The sequence below is a fragment of the Martes martes genome, assembly GCF_963455335.1.
Source record: "Martes martes genome assembly, chromosome: 11".
NCBI lineage: Eukaryota > Metazoa > Chordata > Mammalia > Carnivora > Mustelidae > Martes > Martes martes.
In genome coordinates, this window is record NC_137899.1 from 90,548,513 (window position 1) to 90,568,004 (window position 19,492).

Genomic DNA, 19,492 nt, shown 5'->3' on the forward strand with positions numbered 1-19,492 from the left:
AGATTATTTTGGCTATCTGGGGTCCTTTGAGATTCAGTATGAATTTTAGGATGGGTTTTTCTATCTGCAAAAAAACCCCACAAACAAACAAAAACCATCACTGGGGCAGTTGGGTAGAATCCTTGGTTAAGCAGCCAACTCTTGGTTTCAGCTCAGGTCATGACCTGAGGGTGGTGAGACCAAGCCCTGTGTTAGGCTCTGTGCTCAGTACAGAGTCTACTTGAGATTCTCTGCCTCTCCCCTTCTGCTTATTCTCTCTCTCTCTTTAAAATAAGCTTTAAGAAAAAATTACTGGGATTTTGATATGGAATGCACTGAATGTGTAGACAGCTTTGGGCAAAAGCAGTATTTTAATAATATTGTCCTCCAATCCATGAATGTAGGATGTGTTTTCACTGATTTATGTATCTTTCAGCAATGGTCTGTATTTTCTTTGTATAAGTCTTTAACTTCCTTGCTTACGAATTCCTACGTATTTTATTTTTCTTGACACTATTATGAATAGAACTGTTTTTGTAACTTCAACTAGTCATTGTTCACATTTAGAAATACAAATGATTTCTGTGTTGACTCTGTATCCTGTACTGAAATTCATTTATTAGTTCTAACCATTTGTTTATTTTGTGTGTTGAATCCCTAGGACCTTCTAGATATTAATACCATATTTTCTATAAAAAGAGATAATATTACTTATCCTTTTTCTACTTAGATGTCTTTTCTTTTTCTTGGCTAATTGCTATGGCTTGAACATTCAATAATGTGTTGAATAGAAGTGGTAAAAGTGGGCATTTGCCTTTTTCCTCATGGAAAAGCTTTCAGTCTTTCACCACTGAGTATGATATTCACTGTTGAGTTCTTCATAAACAGCTTTTATTATGTTGAGGTAGTTTCCTTCCTAGAGTAATTGTTTTTGTCATGAAATGGTGTTAAATTTTGTCAAATGCTTTTTCTGCATCAATTGAGGTATCGTGTTTTTTTTTAATTTTACATTCTTTTGGTAGGACACATCAAAGTGCTCTAGTTTTTGTTAAACCATCCTTGCATTCCAGGAATGTATCCCCTACTTTATCATGGTTTCTAATTATTTAAATGTGCTGGATTCTGTTTGATAGCATTTTGTTGAGGATGTTTGCATCAACGTAAAGAAGGGGTATTGATCTGTTGTGTTCTCACAGCGTTATACTAGCCTTACAGAATGAGTTAGGAAATGGTCCCTCCTCCTCAATTTTTTTGAAAAGTTTGAGAACGACTGTAATTAGTTCCTCTTTAAAGGTTTGGTAGAATTCACACTTTCTTTGTTGGAAAATTTTTGATTAGTGATTTGATAACCTTACTAATTATATATCTATTCATATTTTCTAAATTTCTTCATAATACAGTTTTGGTTGGTTTTGTTTCTAGGGATTTGTCTATTTCATCTAGGTTATCCAGTGTGTTCACATACAAATGTTCACAGTACTCTCTTATAATTCTTTTTATTTCTGTAGAATCTGAAGTAATGTCCCTACTTTCATTTCTGATTTTAATAATTTGAGCCTTTTCTGTGGTTTTTCATAGTCTACATGACACACTAAAGGTTTGTCAAGTTTGTTGATCTTCTCAAAGAACCAGCTTTTAGTTTCATTGTTTTCCTCTACTGTTTTTCTATCCGCTATTTCATCTTTCTCTGCTTTAATCTTTAGTTCTTTCCTTCTGCAAGCTTTGGGTCTAGTTTGTTTGTTTTTTTTTTTTTTCTTCCTATTTCCTTAAGTTGTAAAGTAAGTTTGTTGACTTTGGGTCTTTCTTGTTTTTTAATATAAGCATTTATAGCTATAAATTTCCCCCTTTGCATCCTCTCAGTTACCCATAAGTTTTGATGTTTTGTTTTCATTTTCATTCATTTCTAAGTATTTTCCAATTTCCCTTGTGATTTTTTCTTTAACCCATTAGTTGTTTAAAAGTGTTAATTCCCATAATTTTTTGAATTTTCCAGATTTCCTTTTGATAATGATTTCTAACTTTATCCCACCACAGTCAGAAAAGATACTCAGTATGGTATCTAGATTTTTAAATCTACTGAGACTTAATTTGTGGCCTAATATATAATCTTATCCTGGAAAATTTCCATGTAAATGGAGAATGATGTGTATTCTGCTGTTGGGGAGAGTGTTATGTGTGTCTGTCAGATTCAGCTAGGTTATTATATTGTTTAAATTCTCTCCTTACTAGAGCACCTGGGTGGCTCAGTTGGTTAAGTGTTCAACTTTGGCTCAGATCATGATCCCGGAGTCCCAGAATCAACCCTCCACATCAGGATCCCTGCTCAGTGGGGAGTCTGCTTCTTTCTCTCCCCCAGTTCGTGTGCTCGTTCTCTCTCAGGCAAGTAAGCTAATAAAAAAAATTATTTTTTAAATAAATTATCTCCTTACTGATCTTCTGTCTGGTTATTATAGCCATTATTGTGAATAGGGTATTGAAGTCTTCAACTATTATTGTATAATTATTTCTCCCTTCAATATTGTGAGTTTTTGCTTCATGTGTTTTGATGATCTGTCATTAGGTGCATAAAGGTTTAAAATTGTTCTATCTTCTTGCTGTATTAATACACAAAGTCCTTTGTCTCTCTTGATTTAAAGTCCATTTTGTTTGATAGTAGAACCCCCGATCTCTTTTGTGTACTATTTTCACGGATTATCTTTTCTCATCTTTTCACTTTCAACCTGTTTGTGTCTCTAGGTCTAATGTGAGTCTCCAGTAGACTGCGTATAGTTGAATCATGTATTTTTATCCATTCTACCAATCTGTCTTTTGATTAGAGTTGAATCCATTTATATTTAAAGTAATTACTGATAAGAAAACAGTGATTATGCCCTTTATGCCATTTGTTTTCTACATGCCTTCTAGCTTTCCCGCCAACAAATTCCTACATTACTGGCTTTTTTAATCTTTAGCTGACATTTTTCTAGTGAAATATTCAAATTCCTTTCTCATCTTCTTTTGTGTATATCTTAGAGCTACTTTCCTTTTTATTATGGGAGTTATATTTAACATCCTAAAGTTAACAACACTCAAAATTTATATCAACTTGATTTCAGTAACATACAAAAACTGCTCCTTTACAGCTCAATCCCAGCCCCTTTTAGCTTTTACACTAATATACTGAACCTTAAATATATGGTCTCTTAAATCATGTAGGTAACAAAAAGTATAGCTACAAATCACTGTTACAATCACACTAGTTTTTATTTTTGCCCATTTATTTACTTTTACTAGTGTCCTTTCATTTCATCTTGCAGGACTCCCTTGAGCATTTCTTACAGGGCAGGTCTAGGGATCACGAACTCCCTCAGTTTTTGTTAATCTGGGAATGTCTTAATTTCTCCCTCACTCTAAGGTAAGTTTTGCTGGATAGAGAATTCTTGGTTGATAGTTTTTGTCTCTTAGTACTCTGAATATATTGGCCATTGCCTTCTGGCCTCCAAAGCTTCTCATGAGAAATATACAATAATCTTATTGAAGATTCCGTCTACATGATGATTCACATCTCCTGTTGCTTTCGAGATTCTCCTTGTCTTTGGCTTTTTAATAAAATTTTGGTTTGACTTTATTGGATTTTATTTTAATTATGAAATTTTGACTGGATTTTGGTTTGGTAACAGTTTGTATCAATGTTTGTCTGAGTTCATTTTAATTAGAGTTCCTTAAGGTTGTCCCATGTTTATATTCATTTCTTTCATTGAATTTGGAAAGTTTCCACACATTTTTTCTTCCCCCCAAATATTCTCTCCGCATCTTTCTCTCTCTTCTCTTTCTGGGACTCTGACAATGTATGTACTGGTCTGCTTGATGGTGTCCCACAAGTTCCTTAGGCTCTGTTTGCTTTTCTTCAGTCTTTTCTCTTTGTGTTCCTCAAACTCATTGTAATATCTCCATTGTCTTTTCTTCAAGTTCACAAATTTTGCTACCTAATCAAATCTGCCTTTGAATCCTCTAGTGAATTTTTCATTTAAATTACTGTACTTTTCAGATCCAGAATTTCTTTTTGCTTTTCTACTTTTTTAATTGACATTTCACTTTTGTTCATACTTTTTTTTTCTTACTTTCTCCACATCTTCTTTTAGTTCCTTAGGAATCTTTAAAAGAGTTGTTTTAAAAGTCTTTGTCTACTATATCTGCTACTGGGTTTTTTTCAGGGACATTTTCTGTTGATCATTCTTTTCTTTTGAATGAGCCATATTTTTATGTTTCTTTTATATGCATAACAGTGATTTATTATTGAACACTGGCCCTTTGACTCTAGTAACACAGTACCTCTAGAAATCAGATTCTCTCTCTTCCTGTTAGCTTTTTTTGTTATTTGTTTACTTTTTTGCAGGCTGTCTCCGTACAAAAGGTCAGTCCTAGATATAAATTTGAAGTCTTCACAAGGTCTTTTCTGAGCCTTTCTCTGGCCATGCACAAACCGTACATATTTCCCTATATGTGCAGTTGTTTTTGAATCTCCTAGTCTTTAATATCTAGCAACCAAAAGGAGAAAAAGGAAAAACTGAAAGGGGAAAAGAGGGTAAGGAAACTAGTCCTTTAAATCCCCAGGGTATTATTTCAGAAGGGGAAGGGCCCACAACAATGGTTGCCTGCTCTTTGTCTGCACCTCTGTGATCAGAAGCAGTAATCAGCAATTACAGCAAAGATCCTCAATACATGAAAGACAGGGCTGTTTTTGCCCACCCTGGCTCCTGCTAGCTACATGCAAGCCACTCCAGCAGCATGTGCACAGCTGCCTGACCCGTGGCTGGGGGTAGAGGATAGATAGCCACTTTGGCCTAAGAGCTGAAATTGACCAAAATTAACCCAAGTCTTTCCATGGAATTTGCAAGCCTTCAACAGATTTCAGAATTCCAAAATAGCTGTATCACTCAGATTCTGCCGGTGCAATTGCTGTCCAGGTGAGGAGACAGATACCTGGTGCCACCTACGCCACCATCCTCCCCAAACTTAAGGCTTAAAGGTGAGAGGAAACAGAAACAATGGAAACAAAAGGATGAAAGCAAGACATTACAAAAGAAGAACTGCAGTGTCTTTATCTCAGTTCAGGTTCTCAGCCACCACCATTAAAGAGCACTAAGTAATAATTTTCAATACAGGTGAGGTTAGTCTTTCTAATGTCAATGGCAATATATGAAAATATTGCACTCAGAATAAATCTTGATAATGTTTCTGGATTACAACTAATTAGAACAACTTATATCATCTAGTCCACCATGCTAACTGAGGTTTCATAATTACTGATTCATAACATTTGATGGTTTACATAGGAAAGTTTTACCAAAGATGCTTAAAAATTTCTCAATCAGTATCATCAAACCAAAGACAGCTGCTAAAAATCCAGGATTGGGCAAGGTATCAGTAAGCTTATGCTCCACTCAGTTTTAATATATTCTTTGATTTAAATTAACTCAAGGAATAATAAATGAAAAGGTTTAAGAATAAATATACAACTAGAAATTGTTTTTATTTCCTATGTGGGTTGTAAAAAGTCAATTATAGTTAAACCTACCATTGTAAATGCAACTTTATCAGTGCAAAAGAAAATACAGATGGGAGAATCCCTGCAAATGCATGTATAATCTCAACAGGAAAAATATATATTTACAAATTCTAATTCCAATAAATGTGAACTCCTTGGACCTCTTATGGCTGGACAGGTTAACACTTACCCTGTTAGTGGTAACAGGTCAGACTAACAACTTCCCTAGTACTGGATGTAAACTTCCTTCTTCATTAAGCTCTCTATCTGCTTAAACTATAATTGTATTAAATATTTGTTGTTTTACATTCAACATCCACCAACCCACTGTCACACCACAAAGGTTAAGAAAGGAAAATAAACTTTAATAAATACCACATTTAATAAGGAACAAAGACACCTACTCCATGAAATGGACTAGTCTCTGGTAAAGAACTGCCAAGTCCTCATGATATCAGATGAAAGAAGATTGGGTACACTAAGATAAACTGCACAGGGCTTTTTTATTTAAAAATAAGCAAACAAAAAATCTAGAGGTTCTCTTTTTCTTTTCTTTTCTAGGTCAGCACAAAGTTTATTAGCCACTTCTGTTTAGAAATGCCTCCTTCTGAACAAGTCTGGTCCTCTAACATAACCAAGAAACACCAAAATGCACGGGGGCCCCACTTTCATTTGCATCTCAAGTTACACTAGAAGCATATCACAGAGCAATAGTAGTTGTCTCCTGGGGTTCCCTGGGAATGGTTCTAGAACAGGCTCCAGCTTCCGTTCTGGTCCCAGGATTGGCTCTGGCACTCTTTGTGCCACCATGCCTAGTATCGGCTCCAGTTCCAGTGCTGCCCCAGATCCAGTACTGCCTCAAGCAGTAGCTCTAACTCCAGGCCTAGCTCTGGCCCTTATGCCATCCTCGGCTCCAGCTCTAATGAATCCAATTCTGGCTCCTGCTAAAGCTCCAGCAGCTGTTGCTGTTCATCCACCTGTCTACAGACAGCCCAAGGAGCCTATGTTTCAGGTATTTCCTCTGTTCCTCGAGATTAACTTTCTCCTGGTGGTAGTACCCAAAAGCCTCACTCCAGGAAATTCACGGGTAGAGGAAGTACAGCATATTCTCAGGTATGTTCTCCCTCAGTAAGCATTTGATAGTGCTGGATGAGTTCAGTCAGCAGGAGTGACTGCAGTACCTCCCTGCTCCTGGGAGGCACAGAGTAGATCACCTAATCACTGTCCTGATGGTCCACCCTGGAGCAGGTAATGTCTCCTTCCAATGATTCGCTGAAATGTAGTAGAAAGGCTCCAGAAATGGATCTTCTTCAGCAGCTGGTACTCCTGACTCCAGCTCACAAAGCCCATGATATGGCCATCATTCCACAGATTCCTCAGGTGGTCATATACCAGGCCCAGATTTTTGTGCAACCATGTTCAGAATGGTAGCTTGCATAAAGGGGGTCAGCCCAGGACAACAATGTACCCTTAATCCTAGAGTTCTGCCCAAACAGCCTGTACCTCAGCATGCTCAGCTGCTCCAGGTCAAGGTCTCAGCCAACACAGGACAAGAACTGCCAACTAAGAGCAGGGCCCAGCAAGCTCCAGGAGGGCTTTGGGCCGGGGGCTAGAAAAGAACTACTGATTCTGAGGGCTTATGCTGAGGAGACTGAACCAGAGAACCAACGCCAAAGCAACTGGCTAGCTTCATGTTAAAAATAATCACACAAAGGCTATCTATTTTCAGCTCCTGCTTCAGACCCTGGTAGATGTATCCAACCATGACGCTGATAATGTGCAATTCCTCTGAAGCCCCTAATGCTGCCCCTTCAGGAACCAACCAGAGTCAAGTAGCCAAAATTACACATTAAACCCTGGCTCTGCCCCTTCTCATGGGTCATAGTTTTCTTGTTTGAAGTCAGAATGTTGAACTTCTAGAGACCCTGTAACTGAGGAGGGAGGATTCCTGTCCATGGGGACTTCTGTAGTCAGGGACCCACTGCCTTCCTGGAATCTCCCCAGCAGCCTTGTAGGACAGTAGACTTCCTCCCGCTCTTGAAGATGAAGGGCTGGTGGAAAGTTTGGGGGATGCAAGGCTGGGTTTCTACCACAACAGCTTTGTGAGCAGACACTTAAAGCAACTCTGTTAATAGGACCCTCCGCAGGTTCACCTCTTTGGTTAAAGTCATCCTGATAACTAACCAGGTAACTCAGACCCTTCAGCTCCACCAGCAGCTGATACAGATGAAAAACAACAACTTTCCTCCAGCCCTGAACACTTCTGCAACTGTTGCATCTGTGGTCCAGGTGGGCTCCAATGCAGGCATTTCACTGCTGGACTTAACCATGCCTCCACTTCTGCCAGAAGCTTGATTATGATAGGTAATTGGCTTAGCAGTATTAGCAGTAGCTTTAAAGATATCCAGCACCTCCTTTTTCCTTTTCTTCCAATTCACGTGGTTTCCTCCAGAAGCTGCTAATGTCTGGTCTGATGGGGGTCTAAAGATGACATTCTCACTGGGGCTGGGTCTTCTACTATAAGTAGAAGACATCTTTGTGGTCTTTCAGTTGGCTGATGGATTTCACCAGCTTCTCCGTTTTAGCCCTTAATTCCAGGTTGATGGATTTCACCAGCTTCTCCAATTTAGCCCTTAATTCCAGGTTCCAGGATTCAGTCTCCTGCTGCTGGCTCTCCACAGGTTCTTTGAGGTCTGCCTCTCCTTGCTCCGATTGAGCCCTCTGAGCCTGAATCAGAATTAAATAGATTAAACATCATCTCAGCCAACTGGGTAGGGCCCAGAAAGGCCTGACTGTCCCAATAGAATTTTCACAAGTTCTGCTGTGGCAACAAGCACTCAGGGTCCTGGTTGCAGCAGGCACACTCAGAGTTCATTTGGTCCAAGAACTGAAGGAATGGCATGTTAGCTTTGGAGTCATCGTTGCCCAGTAGCAATGCTGAGAGAAAGAGAAATCAGAACACCTAAAGTCTTTAAATACCACACAACTGACTGAAAAGTACTGGACTCAAGTGGGACTAAGCAGTTCTAAAAGGTAGGTGGGTCTCATAACACAAGATATTTCCAGTAGACAATGCTGTGTGTGTAAATGTCTGTAAACAAAAATTTGTAAACATGTAACATCTTCATATACAGAGTCTTGCTGAGTTTTTTTTTTTTTTTTAAAGTTCTAGTCCTAAATAGTTATGGAATCTCTGGTGAGATTATAGATTTCTCAGGAGTAAATATTTTTCAACTAACCCTAAAATTGGAATCCAGTGCTATGGGGCATAATATGTAAATATGTACATTTATTTTTTTGAAATTTAAAAATATACAGTGCATATCTAGAATCTGTCTCTCGAGATGCTGATTTATTTAGTCTAAACTGCAACATCTGGTATCTGATGATTACTACACTAGTGGAAGTGAAGAGGAGTACTGTTATCAGATTGTAGAGTAGAAGGAATTATTAATATCAAATTCAAAAGGTTTTACAAAGAAACCATGCTCTACAGCTATCTGCAAGCAGGCAGTATAACGCAGCTACACCTCTGTTTGGATCCTGACATGCGTTTCTAAGTCGCCCCAAAGACAGTGCTCAAATGTGACTTCCTTTCTACTTCTTCGTAGCGATGCCACCAAAGTCCTGAAAACAGTCTCTTGGCGGCTTTCTAAAACTTGCAACATAAGACAAGTTGTTACATAGGAGAAGAATCAAAGAAAAGACCATTTAATTATGGTTGCATTTCAGAAATAAGGTATAATTTATGTCAAGTCATGGACATTTCCAAATTTCACTGTCATGTTACTGTATATACAAATACATATGCACACTGCTCCTATATTAAATACTCCATATTCATTTAGAAGAGTTCATTTTAATTATTTATGCTTGCCCGTCTTCAACAACTGAGATCAACATTTGCTACTGCAAAGGACAAATTTAAATTACAGACAGGTAGCTTGCCTTTATAGAGTTTATTTGATACAGGCTTCAAATACACATTAACATTTCAAGTATTACTTTACTACTAAAATATGGCCACCTCTTACATAATGTGGCACAATGAGTTGCTAGCATGGTAAGAAAAAATGCATCAATCATCTGGGCTGATTATAGTCTGGCAAATATGATTTTAACTGAAACTTTCTCAATAACTCCAGGATGTACTGAACATGAGTGAAAATAAATGTTTTGAATACTAGTAATAAAAAAAAATCCAATTATTCTTAATATTAAAGTTGAAAGATAAACCACCACCATCCTAAACATGTAGGCTGTGGCCAGCTTTCAAAGCAGCAAGTAAAACAGTCTCCATCTCTTCTTTTTCATTTTGCACTTCAGTAATAGAGGTTGATCTTTTAAAATATACTATATACTTAAGTAGAATTTAAACACACAACTGCTCACTTAACTATCCATCCCCCACATTCATTATGCCCCACCCTCTGGAAAAAAAAGTACCAGAGCTCTCTTTTTTGAAAATATTCTAGGTGGAACAAGACACCAGAACTTTTTCTGGTTTTCCAGTATGTATGTGCACACGTACAGTAACTTTATATTTCCAAATACAGAATGGGAATAAAATTTCTTTAAGAGAAATAAGAAAAAAAAGACTGAGAACAAAGGTCAGAAAAATCTCATAGCTCGCTAATTTTAATATATACACCCAATTTTAGTAAATCTTACTAATTCATCTACTTAGTTTCCTAATAAGTAGCCCTAAGTTTCATGCAAAAACAAAGAAAAGTATGAAACTGCAAATCATTTATCTATTATAAAAGGGGAATGCCTTTCTGGGAATCCATTTTACCAAAAAAAGAAAAAAAAAAAAAAGTAGGCCACCTCTCATGGCTCCTGTCCATGGTTTGAGAATCACTGCTAAAATCACCTCTATCTCTAAGTACCAGCACACGCTGGTGTAATTTATAATTATTATTAGGTCATGAGTCCTCTCTCCAGAAAAATGTACACACACACACACACACACACACAAAATCTGATAAAATTTCAGAGAGTTCACAGATGTGCTAAAAGCCTGTTTGTGATTTAACAAGCCCTACCCAAGACTATTTTCAACAAGTCTCTGGACCATACTTTTTCTAAATCATACCAGACTACATGATGTCAGGGTAGGAGAATAAGATTAATGCGGTGACCACTCCCATTCTTCTGAATAAATAAGGCACTCTGACTATGCTTGCAGTTTATCAAAGCTTATACTTGATTTTCAATAAAGATACAGCCACGTTTTTAAAAAGACATGCATTTTCTTTCAATGTGATAAAAACTAACAAATTCCTATAGTCATGTTCCTTTCTTTAGCTTTTCCTCTACTGCCACCAAACTGAAGTTTAGGAGAGCTTCTGCTTAAAATACCATTAATTCCTTGGATGTATAGTATATCTGATTTATCTTGAAGATAGTAAGCCTTTCAGACCTGAGTTCTTCAAGGTCAAACTACATATTAGTTGGGACATAATCTTCGTTAAGTCAGTCAGTTTGATTCGTGTTAGAGTTTTGATTCAGGTTAAAGTCTCTTAAGAATTTTACCTCCTCTAGACTGAGCAGTGGCAGAGTGGGAGAATGAGCCTGGGTGTAAAAGTGACAGCAACTTTGGTCAGAATCTGGTCTATCACTTGTTTGTGTAGGGTACTGGTGAATTATTTAAACTCTCTGAGACTTGCCAGTTTCAGTTTTCCTTGCCAGTAGTAAGGTAACAATGATATCTACCCCGCAGGACAACTGAAACTGAAGGCACCCCAAAGACACCAACCTCTTCACACCTAAGTCTGAAGACGAACATCCCTAATCTTTCAATTGTGGCTTGCCTAAGCTACAATATCAAGTCATAACCACTTACCTTGAGGGATCTATAGACCCAATAATTTGCTCCCCAAATTCTTATGTAGGCCTACTCACTGTCCCTGAGCACAATAGCCCATCTAGCTGCTATTCCCTTCACAGTTCTCAACTGGGACACAAATAGTGTCTTAACCGATATTAAGGTATTTCAAAGCCCCAAACTTACAACAGCCAGTCCCTAAGCATCACTACTGCATGGCTTCCTTATTTCCCATTCTCTCATTTGTATTCATCATTTCAAAGTAACTGATTAATATAGAAAAGTAGCACATCTATACTCCATCTGACTGATAAACTCTGGAATGCATCATAATGAAAGGTGGTAAGAACAAATGACATATACTCTTTTATAATTTATTGTTCATTTAAGTGAAACAGGAGTAAGACACATTACAGGAACCTCACTTATATATGAGAACCTCACTTACATATGAACCCATGTCAGGGTTCAGTAAGGATTCAGCAGCTATGATACTCTTAATATTTGTACTCTGGCTTAATCAGAAATAATAGGAAACTACATTTTAGGTTTAGTGTCAATTCATAAGGTTCCACATTTTGTTTTCCTGCGATTCTTGCAAAACTGCTATTCACTACGTGTGAATGACAAGAAGAGACAGAAAAAAAAAAAACCATTCTTTTCCTTTCTTCCCTAGAAAGCTTAATTCTCAACTTATCTTGATTAAGAAAAACTTTACTGCTGGGTAGGACCATGGAAAGGGTCATATTGTTCACCTTTCTAACTTGACAAGTCTTCCCTATGGAAAGAAGGAAAATTATCTACAGATTCATCCCTACCACCATATCCTGTACAGTGACAATGTGGAAAAGGAGACCAAAGCGGAGACCAAAGGAGACCAAAGCAGACCTTCAGTAGTAATGACAATCAGTTGAATTTAATCTTTTGCAGGGGTTGGCATGGTAAGAAACAAGCTATAGGAGTTTGCCAAAACAAGAACTCTCTGTACCTTGGGCCATCAACTGTCCTTAAATTTGGGGGACCTGAATTAAACCAACAAAAAACAACCCTTCTTCTTCCCCAAGGAAACCTTCCTATATTGTGTACTTATGCAAAGCACAGCTAACCATGTTAAAATTTATTCTGATCCTAGGTGAGGTTCAGTAACATTGGCTTTGGGCAGTTATTTAATGAGTACATTGTTTTAATTTAAATCTCCCTTTCTCTTCCTTTTACTCTGTGGTATCCAGGACATTCCCCTCTTGCTACTGAAACAGTTATGTGTTCTGACTATACTTTATATGAAGGCAAAGGCAATAATATATTAGTAAATCTAATAATAACTGATCACAAAAAAATAAGTTAAAGAAAAACTAAATACTTGTTATAAACGCCCAAAGGACATTTGGTGAGTGTCAATTTTCACTTTCAATCTAAAGAAAAAAGCAAATTAACAATAACAAGGTATTCTCAATACTGTGATTAAAAATGCTTCTCTCAAATAAATGGTTAAAATCACATTTACAAGTGAATAAAACACCAGAGACAGCCTTATAAAATAGGGAGGTAACCCTATAAAAAAATGAGACAAGGATGCCTGATAGCCCCACTTTCTAACACTGATCTTTAATTTTTAGCCTCGGAATTCTCAAATAGGAAGAGGTGGTGGTGGGAGATGCAATACAATAAAGCAGGGAAAAGACAGCAACAAATTCTTTTCTAAGAGATACAGAAGACTTGGAGAGATATATCATGTTAATGGTTCAGAACACTCAGTATTATATTGCAGAACAGAATTTCTTCCAAAATTGATTTATAAATTTAAGTATTTTGAAACACAAATAGACTGGTCAACTAATTGGGGAAAGTTAGTTCTGTATAATGCACATACAACACTTAAATACATCAATAAAACATAACAAACAGATACGAATTCACAATCTATAAGAATTTCACTCTATTAGTCAAATACAAATTAAAATGAGACAGTTTTTATCCAATTGGCAAACGTGCAGAAAAAAATATTCAATTCAAGGAAATAGATACTCATCATCTTTGACTCAGCAGTTCTACTTCAAAGAGCATCAAAGCTACAACCAAAACATTTATATGAAAAAAATGTTCATCACAGTGTCATAAATAAGGGCACCAAAATGAAAATAATATACACCAGGAGGAGGTTGTTTTAATAAATTTCAAATGCTCATGTATAATGAAATACCATGCAGCCATAAAAAATTATGTTTTCATGACAAAGGAGAATATTCATAATAATGAGTATTAAGTTTTAAACCATAACAAACCAATGTATTTTGTGTATATATACATTCACAAGAAGGAAAAAAGACTACAAAGAAATACACACTGCAGGAAACACATCAAATCATTTTCAGGGAAAACGTCTTGAGCATTGAGATCACAGACAATATTTACTTTCTTCTGTTTGCTTTTATGTATTTTTCAAATTTCTTTAAGTAGAAACATATTACTTTCATAGTCAGGAAATAAAAAACATTATCTCAAAGAGATTATCTAAATTTTAAATTTCTGGTCTGACTTCTCTACGGGCTATAAACCCAGAATATGGTTTTAATTAGAATGATATTTTTAATGAAATAGTGATGTATATAAATGTTAAAAGCATCTGAAATAAATTTTTACTACAATAACCCCATTCTTATATGAAGCACTATTGAGTTTGCAAACCAATGAAGTAAGGAATAGAATATGGTTCATAATAAAATAAACATCCAGGAGTAGAAAGGAGTAGGTACAAAAAGATCAACGGAAAGGGTCAAAGCTTATCATCCCAAAAGGTTTCTGTTGGACTTAGCTTTAATTCTTAGCTTTGATATAAACAAATTTTACATAGTTTACTACATAGTAATTTTATGTTTTGCTCTGTGGCTTCTTTTATGTATATTTATATACACATGTATGTACATGTGCATATGTGTATATGTGTGTGCATATATAAATAAATTTGAATAGCCTTATAAATAATCTTTACCACCAAAGTGAATAAACTTAAGGACTTTAAGAATCTAAATACAAGAATAGGTAGTTGAAGAAAAAGACCTGATGACAATGTATATAGTTATTATAAGCTGTATTTGAAAAATGGCCCTTATATTACTTTAGTGCTAAATGCTGGACTGTAACAAATAACAACCAGACATTTAGAATATCACTTTAAACAAATTTAACTTTGGAGTAAGTTTTTTAAAAAAGAAAATCAACATACCTAAATTAATTATAACTATATATTTAAATGAATTCATTTTATAAAAATTAAACTTACCAAATTAAAAAAAATTACAAGATCCTAACACATGAAACTTAAGGAACATTCAGGATACAGTACAACCCCAAATTACTGTTTTTATTAACCATACCATTTTCTGACAGGCCATAACCAAATATAACCCAAAATGTGAAGATCACCATATCAGAATGAGACTCAATACCTTAGACTATAAATTTATTTAAACATTGACATAATACAGGTCTACACAAAAATAATTTGTTTCATAAGATGAAAACTCTGAATCCTCCTCATTCAGAGGATTTAAGACTTTAATGATTCCTGCGACTAGAAAACCACAATTATTTGGGTCCCCAACATACAATGCTTCGGATAACTCCCACTTCCCCTTTACAATATTTTCCCCCTCAACTGTATCGGGGGGGAACCCTAATTAGGCAATAAGAGCCCTTCAATAACCAACATCCCTTAAATTCCTTTTTTTTCAAGGAGGGTGTTCCCAGGGTCCAGGGCAGTCTGCAAATCAATGCAAAGGGGTAGCCACCAAGAGGCTCATCTGAAGCATTACCAGGGAGCAGGAGGCAGCAAACATTCAAACCCAGAAACTGTGACTCAACATTTCCTATATAATGCAATAATTCTGCACAAATGATAGACACTGTCAAGAATTCTGCCTGAAGGAGATGTAAAATGAGAAGAGAGGATCGACAGACATGAAAGTAAGGTGTCCGATTATACTAATATCGGTACTTACGTATCATACCTCTGCAGTGGTGTCACTTTGTTCTTATTCTTATCAACTGAACCCGTAGATAGTTGAAGAAAATTGGGGTTTAACTTATATAATTCTTGAAGTAGTTTCTGTTCATATTCTTGGTGCTTACCCGCCTAATGGAAGAAGAAATTAAAACTGCAGTGGGGTTCACAAAATGGCTGGTATAAAATAACGACTTACTTTCTGAATTACTAAAGATATCCTAAATAAAACACGTAAGGGTTTTTCATGGCATTAGAGAACCCTGTGAGGATGATGTCACAGAACTGCCAGACCAATGAAGGTTCTTCCCACAAAACTACAAATTATATGTGCCACTCATTAAGGATTTCATCAACCATTTATTGTGCAGAAAGCATAATTACAGACAGCTTTTTTTGCCAGCTCAAAAAACTAGAGGTCCAGGGCACCTGGGTGTCTCAGTCTGTTAAGCATCTGCCTTTGGTTCAGGTCATGATCCTGGGGTCCTGGGACTGAGTCCCACATCGGGCTCCCTGCTTGGCAGGAAGCCTGCTTCTCCCTCTCCGGCTCCCCCTGCTGTGATCCCTCTTTCTCTGTCAACTAAATAAATCCAGGAAGGAAGGAAGAAAGGAAGAAAGGAAAAAACAAAGAAGGAAAATAACAACTAGAGGCCTTTTTCAACTTATTCCCCGATCTTTCATTTAAGAATGAAGTCTTCTAACAGGGCCATTACAGAATTTTCTGAAGATCACCAAAAATAATTAATTTCTCTTTTTAAAAGAGACGAACAGGGCACCTAGATGGTGGCTCAGTTGTTAAGCATCTGCCTTCGGCTCAGGTCATGATCCCAGAGTCCTGGGATCGAGCCCCACATTAGGCTCCCTGCTCAGCAGGAAGCCTGCTTCTCTTCTCCCTCTCCCACTACCCCTGCTTGTGTTCCCTCTCTTGCTTGCTCTCTCTCTCTTGATTTCTGTCAAATAAATAATCTTTTAAATAAGTAAATAAGACAAACATGTTGTAAATTGTACACAGATGAAGAGTCTTAATAACATTTTTCATTATCTTGACACAAAGTAAAAATTTCATTACTTTGTTTTTATATAAAAATTAATGTTATTTTAAACTCCAAAACTGGAGCTGGCAGTTTACAGCCAGCCCCTTTGTTTCTCTTGTGTGTGTGTTTTTTTAAGATTTTATTTATTTATTTGATAGAGAGAGAGAGAGAGAGCGCGCGCACACATGCATAATTAGGGGGAGCAGCAGGCAGAGGGAGAAGGAGAAGCAGACTTCCTACTGAGCAGGGACCCCAAAGCAGGACTCAATCCCAAGACCCTGGGATCATGATCTGTGCCAAAGGCAGACACCAAACCAAGCCACCCAGGCGCCCCCAGCCCCTTTGTTTTTATAAATAAAGTTTCATTGGAACAGTCATGCTCATTCATTTACTTGCTGTCTATGGCTGGTCTCTGCTACAACAGAAGAATTGAGTATTTACTACAAAGACCATATAGGCCCAGAAAGCCTAAAATATTTACTAACTGGCTCTTTACAGAAAGTTTACAGATCACTGCTCTATACACAGAGAGAAATCTGAATTTACTATAGTGGGTTGCTATATATCAGAAGACAATGTCACAAACATTATCAGGGAAATTAGGCAAAGACTGCCTCTGGAAATTAGTCTTACACAAAAATAAGTTACAATGAGGGGCGCCTGGGTGGCTCAGTTGGTTAAGCATCTGCCTTCGGCTCAGGTCATGATCCCAGGGTCCTGGGATTGAGCCCCTTACTGGACTCCCTGCTCACTGGGGAGTCTGCTTCTTCCTCTGCCCCTCCTCGCCCTGCTCATGCTTGTGCTCTCTCTCCCTCTCTCTCAAAAATAAATAAATAAAATCTTAAATAAATTATAGTGAAATTACTTTGAATAACTTTTTACTATTTGCATGTAAATCATGACTGAAACGACATTTTTACTTACCTTCAGGATTGTTTAATTATTTTAGAAGTGTGGTCTAACTAGATGTTACAGGAAAACCAAACCCAGAACAGGACAGATCAAAAAAACACAAGACAGTAAAAACAAGGAAGGCCAACATCACCTAATCAAGTAGAACTATATTATATACACTGCACAATGCACTGTGCCCTGTTCCAAGGGGGCTCCTGCCTGTTTCAAATGGATCTATAAATATTTCATATGGTACCAAATTTTTAATTATGCAGTAACAAGGAAAGATCTTCTGATTTTTGCCATGACATAATTTGTTCAAATTTCCTTTCTGTATAGAGGAACTGTTTCGATAAAGAAACCTCTTTTCAAATTAATTTTAAACTCACATAAAGAGCAGATGAATTCATCACAATATGAATTTTAAATTATTAAGAAAAAAAATACAGTAGATGTGGATGTTACATCTTTAAAACATGAAAAGCCTTGAAATTTTTTTCTGCAATCAGTACTGCAGGAGACATTATGGCTTTCATTAGCAACTAAGCGCTAAAACTGATACTCAAATGATTTTACAGGGGCAGTCCAGAAAGACAGGTTAAGTCCCATTACAAGTCAGTTCCACGGGACTGTCTGTCCATTTTCGTTTACAATTCAGGATTACTCAAAAATGAGATCAACTAGGGCTTAGAAATTCTTTGGCAGAAATTTTCCGTATAATAGTAGCATGAGTAATGCATGTTCTCTACATGTCAAAATTTATTCTGGAATGGTTTGACCTTAGATTCTACCCAGAACGTTTCACCCAAAAAAAGAAAAAGAAAAAAAAAATCAAGAAGCATTTATTAAATAAGAAGTCACCTGTCCCCATTAAATATCACAGAGACCTTATTTTAACATTGTTTTTAGACCATAAAGAAACACGATCGAGAAATTCCAATCAATCAATTATAATGGGATTTAAGTCTGAAATAACTCCAAGTGAAAAAAGGGTAATATTTCATTTTAACAATCTACTCTTAACAGAGACCCTACCAGACTTTCTCTAGTTTGACCTGGAGAGCCCAAGGTAGCAATCAACGGCCCTCTACCTTCTAAATGAGAAGTATTACAGCAAAAGTCCACAGCAACAATCTGAAGTCCTCATCTGTAATAGGGAAGTGCAGCATTGTGCTTTGGTATAATCCTTATTTAATATGCATATGGTCAACAATTTTACTTGTAAAATCATGTTTATAATACTACAAATTGAAAGGAGGCCAGAGAATAGAAAATATAAAAAAGAACACAGGATAATAAACCTTCAATCCACCTTCACAGGACAATGACTCATTGTACACTTTCATGGGGAGAATCATTTTATAAAAATGTTAGGTTATCAGCAACATTTGATAGGTTATTATCTTCTAGCATGTTCTATAAAGAGTGGAAATTAGGAAGGAAAAAATCTCATAATTACAGTAACCCACTTAGCTTCCAATTTGTTGATATTCCCCCTAAAGTAGCATTTACCAAAATGCTTTCCTTGGTCAATTAAGTTCTGATTGTACATTTCCTTCTTGGATATATATTAGCATATTAAAGACTCTGAGAAGTCCTGCAGGAAAGAAAACTATTTATCTTCATTAATCTAGCATTTTCAAACTTAATGGATTACAGATCCATTTTTAATAGAACAATATTCTGTAGAACTGACATTCCATGGAACACTGTTTGGAAAATGCTACTTTAATAATAATTTTTTAAAAATTCCTAGTTTTTGCTTTTGCAATTTTAATTTATAAAGAACAATACTTCCTTTTCTGCAAAGTTTATAATTCACATTAATTTACTACCTGCATTTCCTCTTTCGTGAAGCTGGCTGCCTCATCCCCCAATTCATGTAGATACATGCAGTCAGGCTTTGGACACTGCATATTCTTTAAGAAGTAACTGCAGTATTTTGTTGTACCTAGAGATGCCTGCAGAAAGAGGGGGAGGGGAAGGACCCAAAATGTGAATTGGTATTTTCACTTCACCTCAAATGAGGCACAGACATGACAAAACAAGAAAAGAAGTATGGCTCTGAATACTGGAGAACTAAACTATTGCTAGCAGCATCTATTAAAGATGATGCTCCTTTGGGAGAACTAAAGAAAGCACCTCAGTTAGGTTTTCCAGAACTTCAGTACCCAAATCATTTTCCCTAGAGAAGATATACAAAACCCATTCCATGTTACAGAAGTTAGGCA

General features: G+C 36.6%; 1 protein-coding gene across 9 annotated transcripts in view; it reads right to left on the minus strand.

Moving 5' to 3' along the window:
• The window catches only part of CNOT4 (CCR4-NOT transcription complex subunit 4), a 140,619-nt gene that overhangs the window by 41,323 nt on the left and 79,804 nt on the right, over positions 1-19,492 (minus strand). For 5 of the 9 annotated variants that reach the window (XM_080818912.1, XM_080818909.1, XM_080818908.1 and 2 more), the window contains 2 exons: positions 19,097-19,222; positions 15,332-15,465 (listed from right to left, as the gene is read on the minus strand). In XM_080818912.1, coding sequence (XP_080675038.1) covers positions 15,332-15,465; positions 19,097-19,222 — 260 coding nt within the window. The remainder of the gene's footprint in view (positions 1-15,331; positions 15,466-19,096; positions 19,223-19,492) is intronic. The other 4 variants (XM_080818914.1, XM_080818913.1, XM_080818911.1 and 1 more) reach the window with 1 other exon arrangement.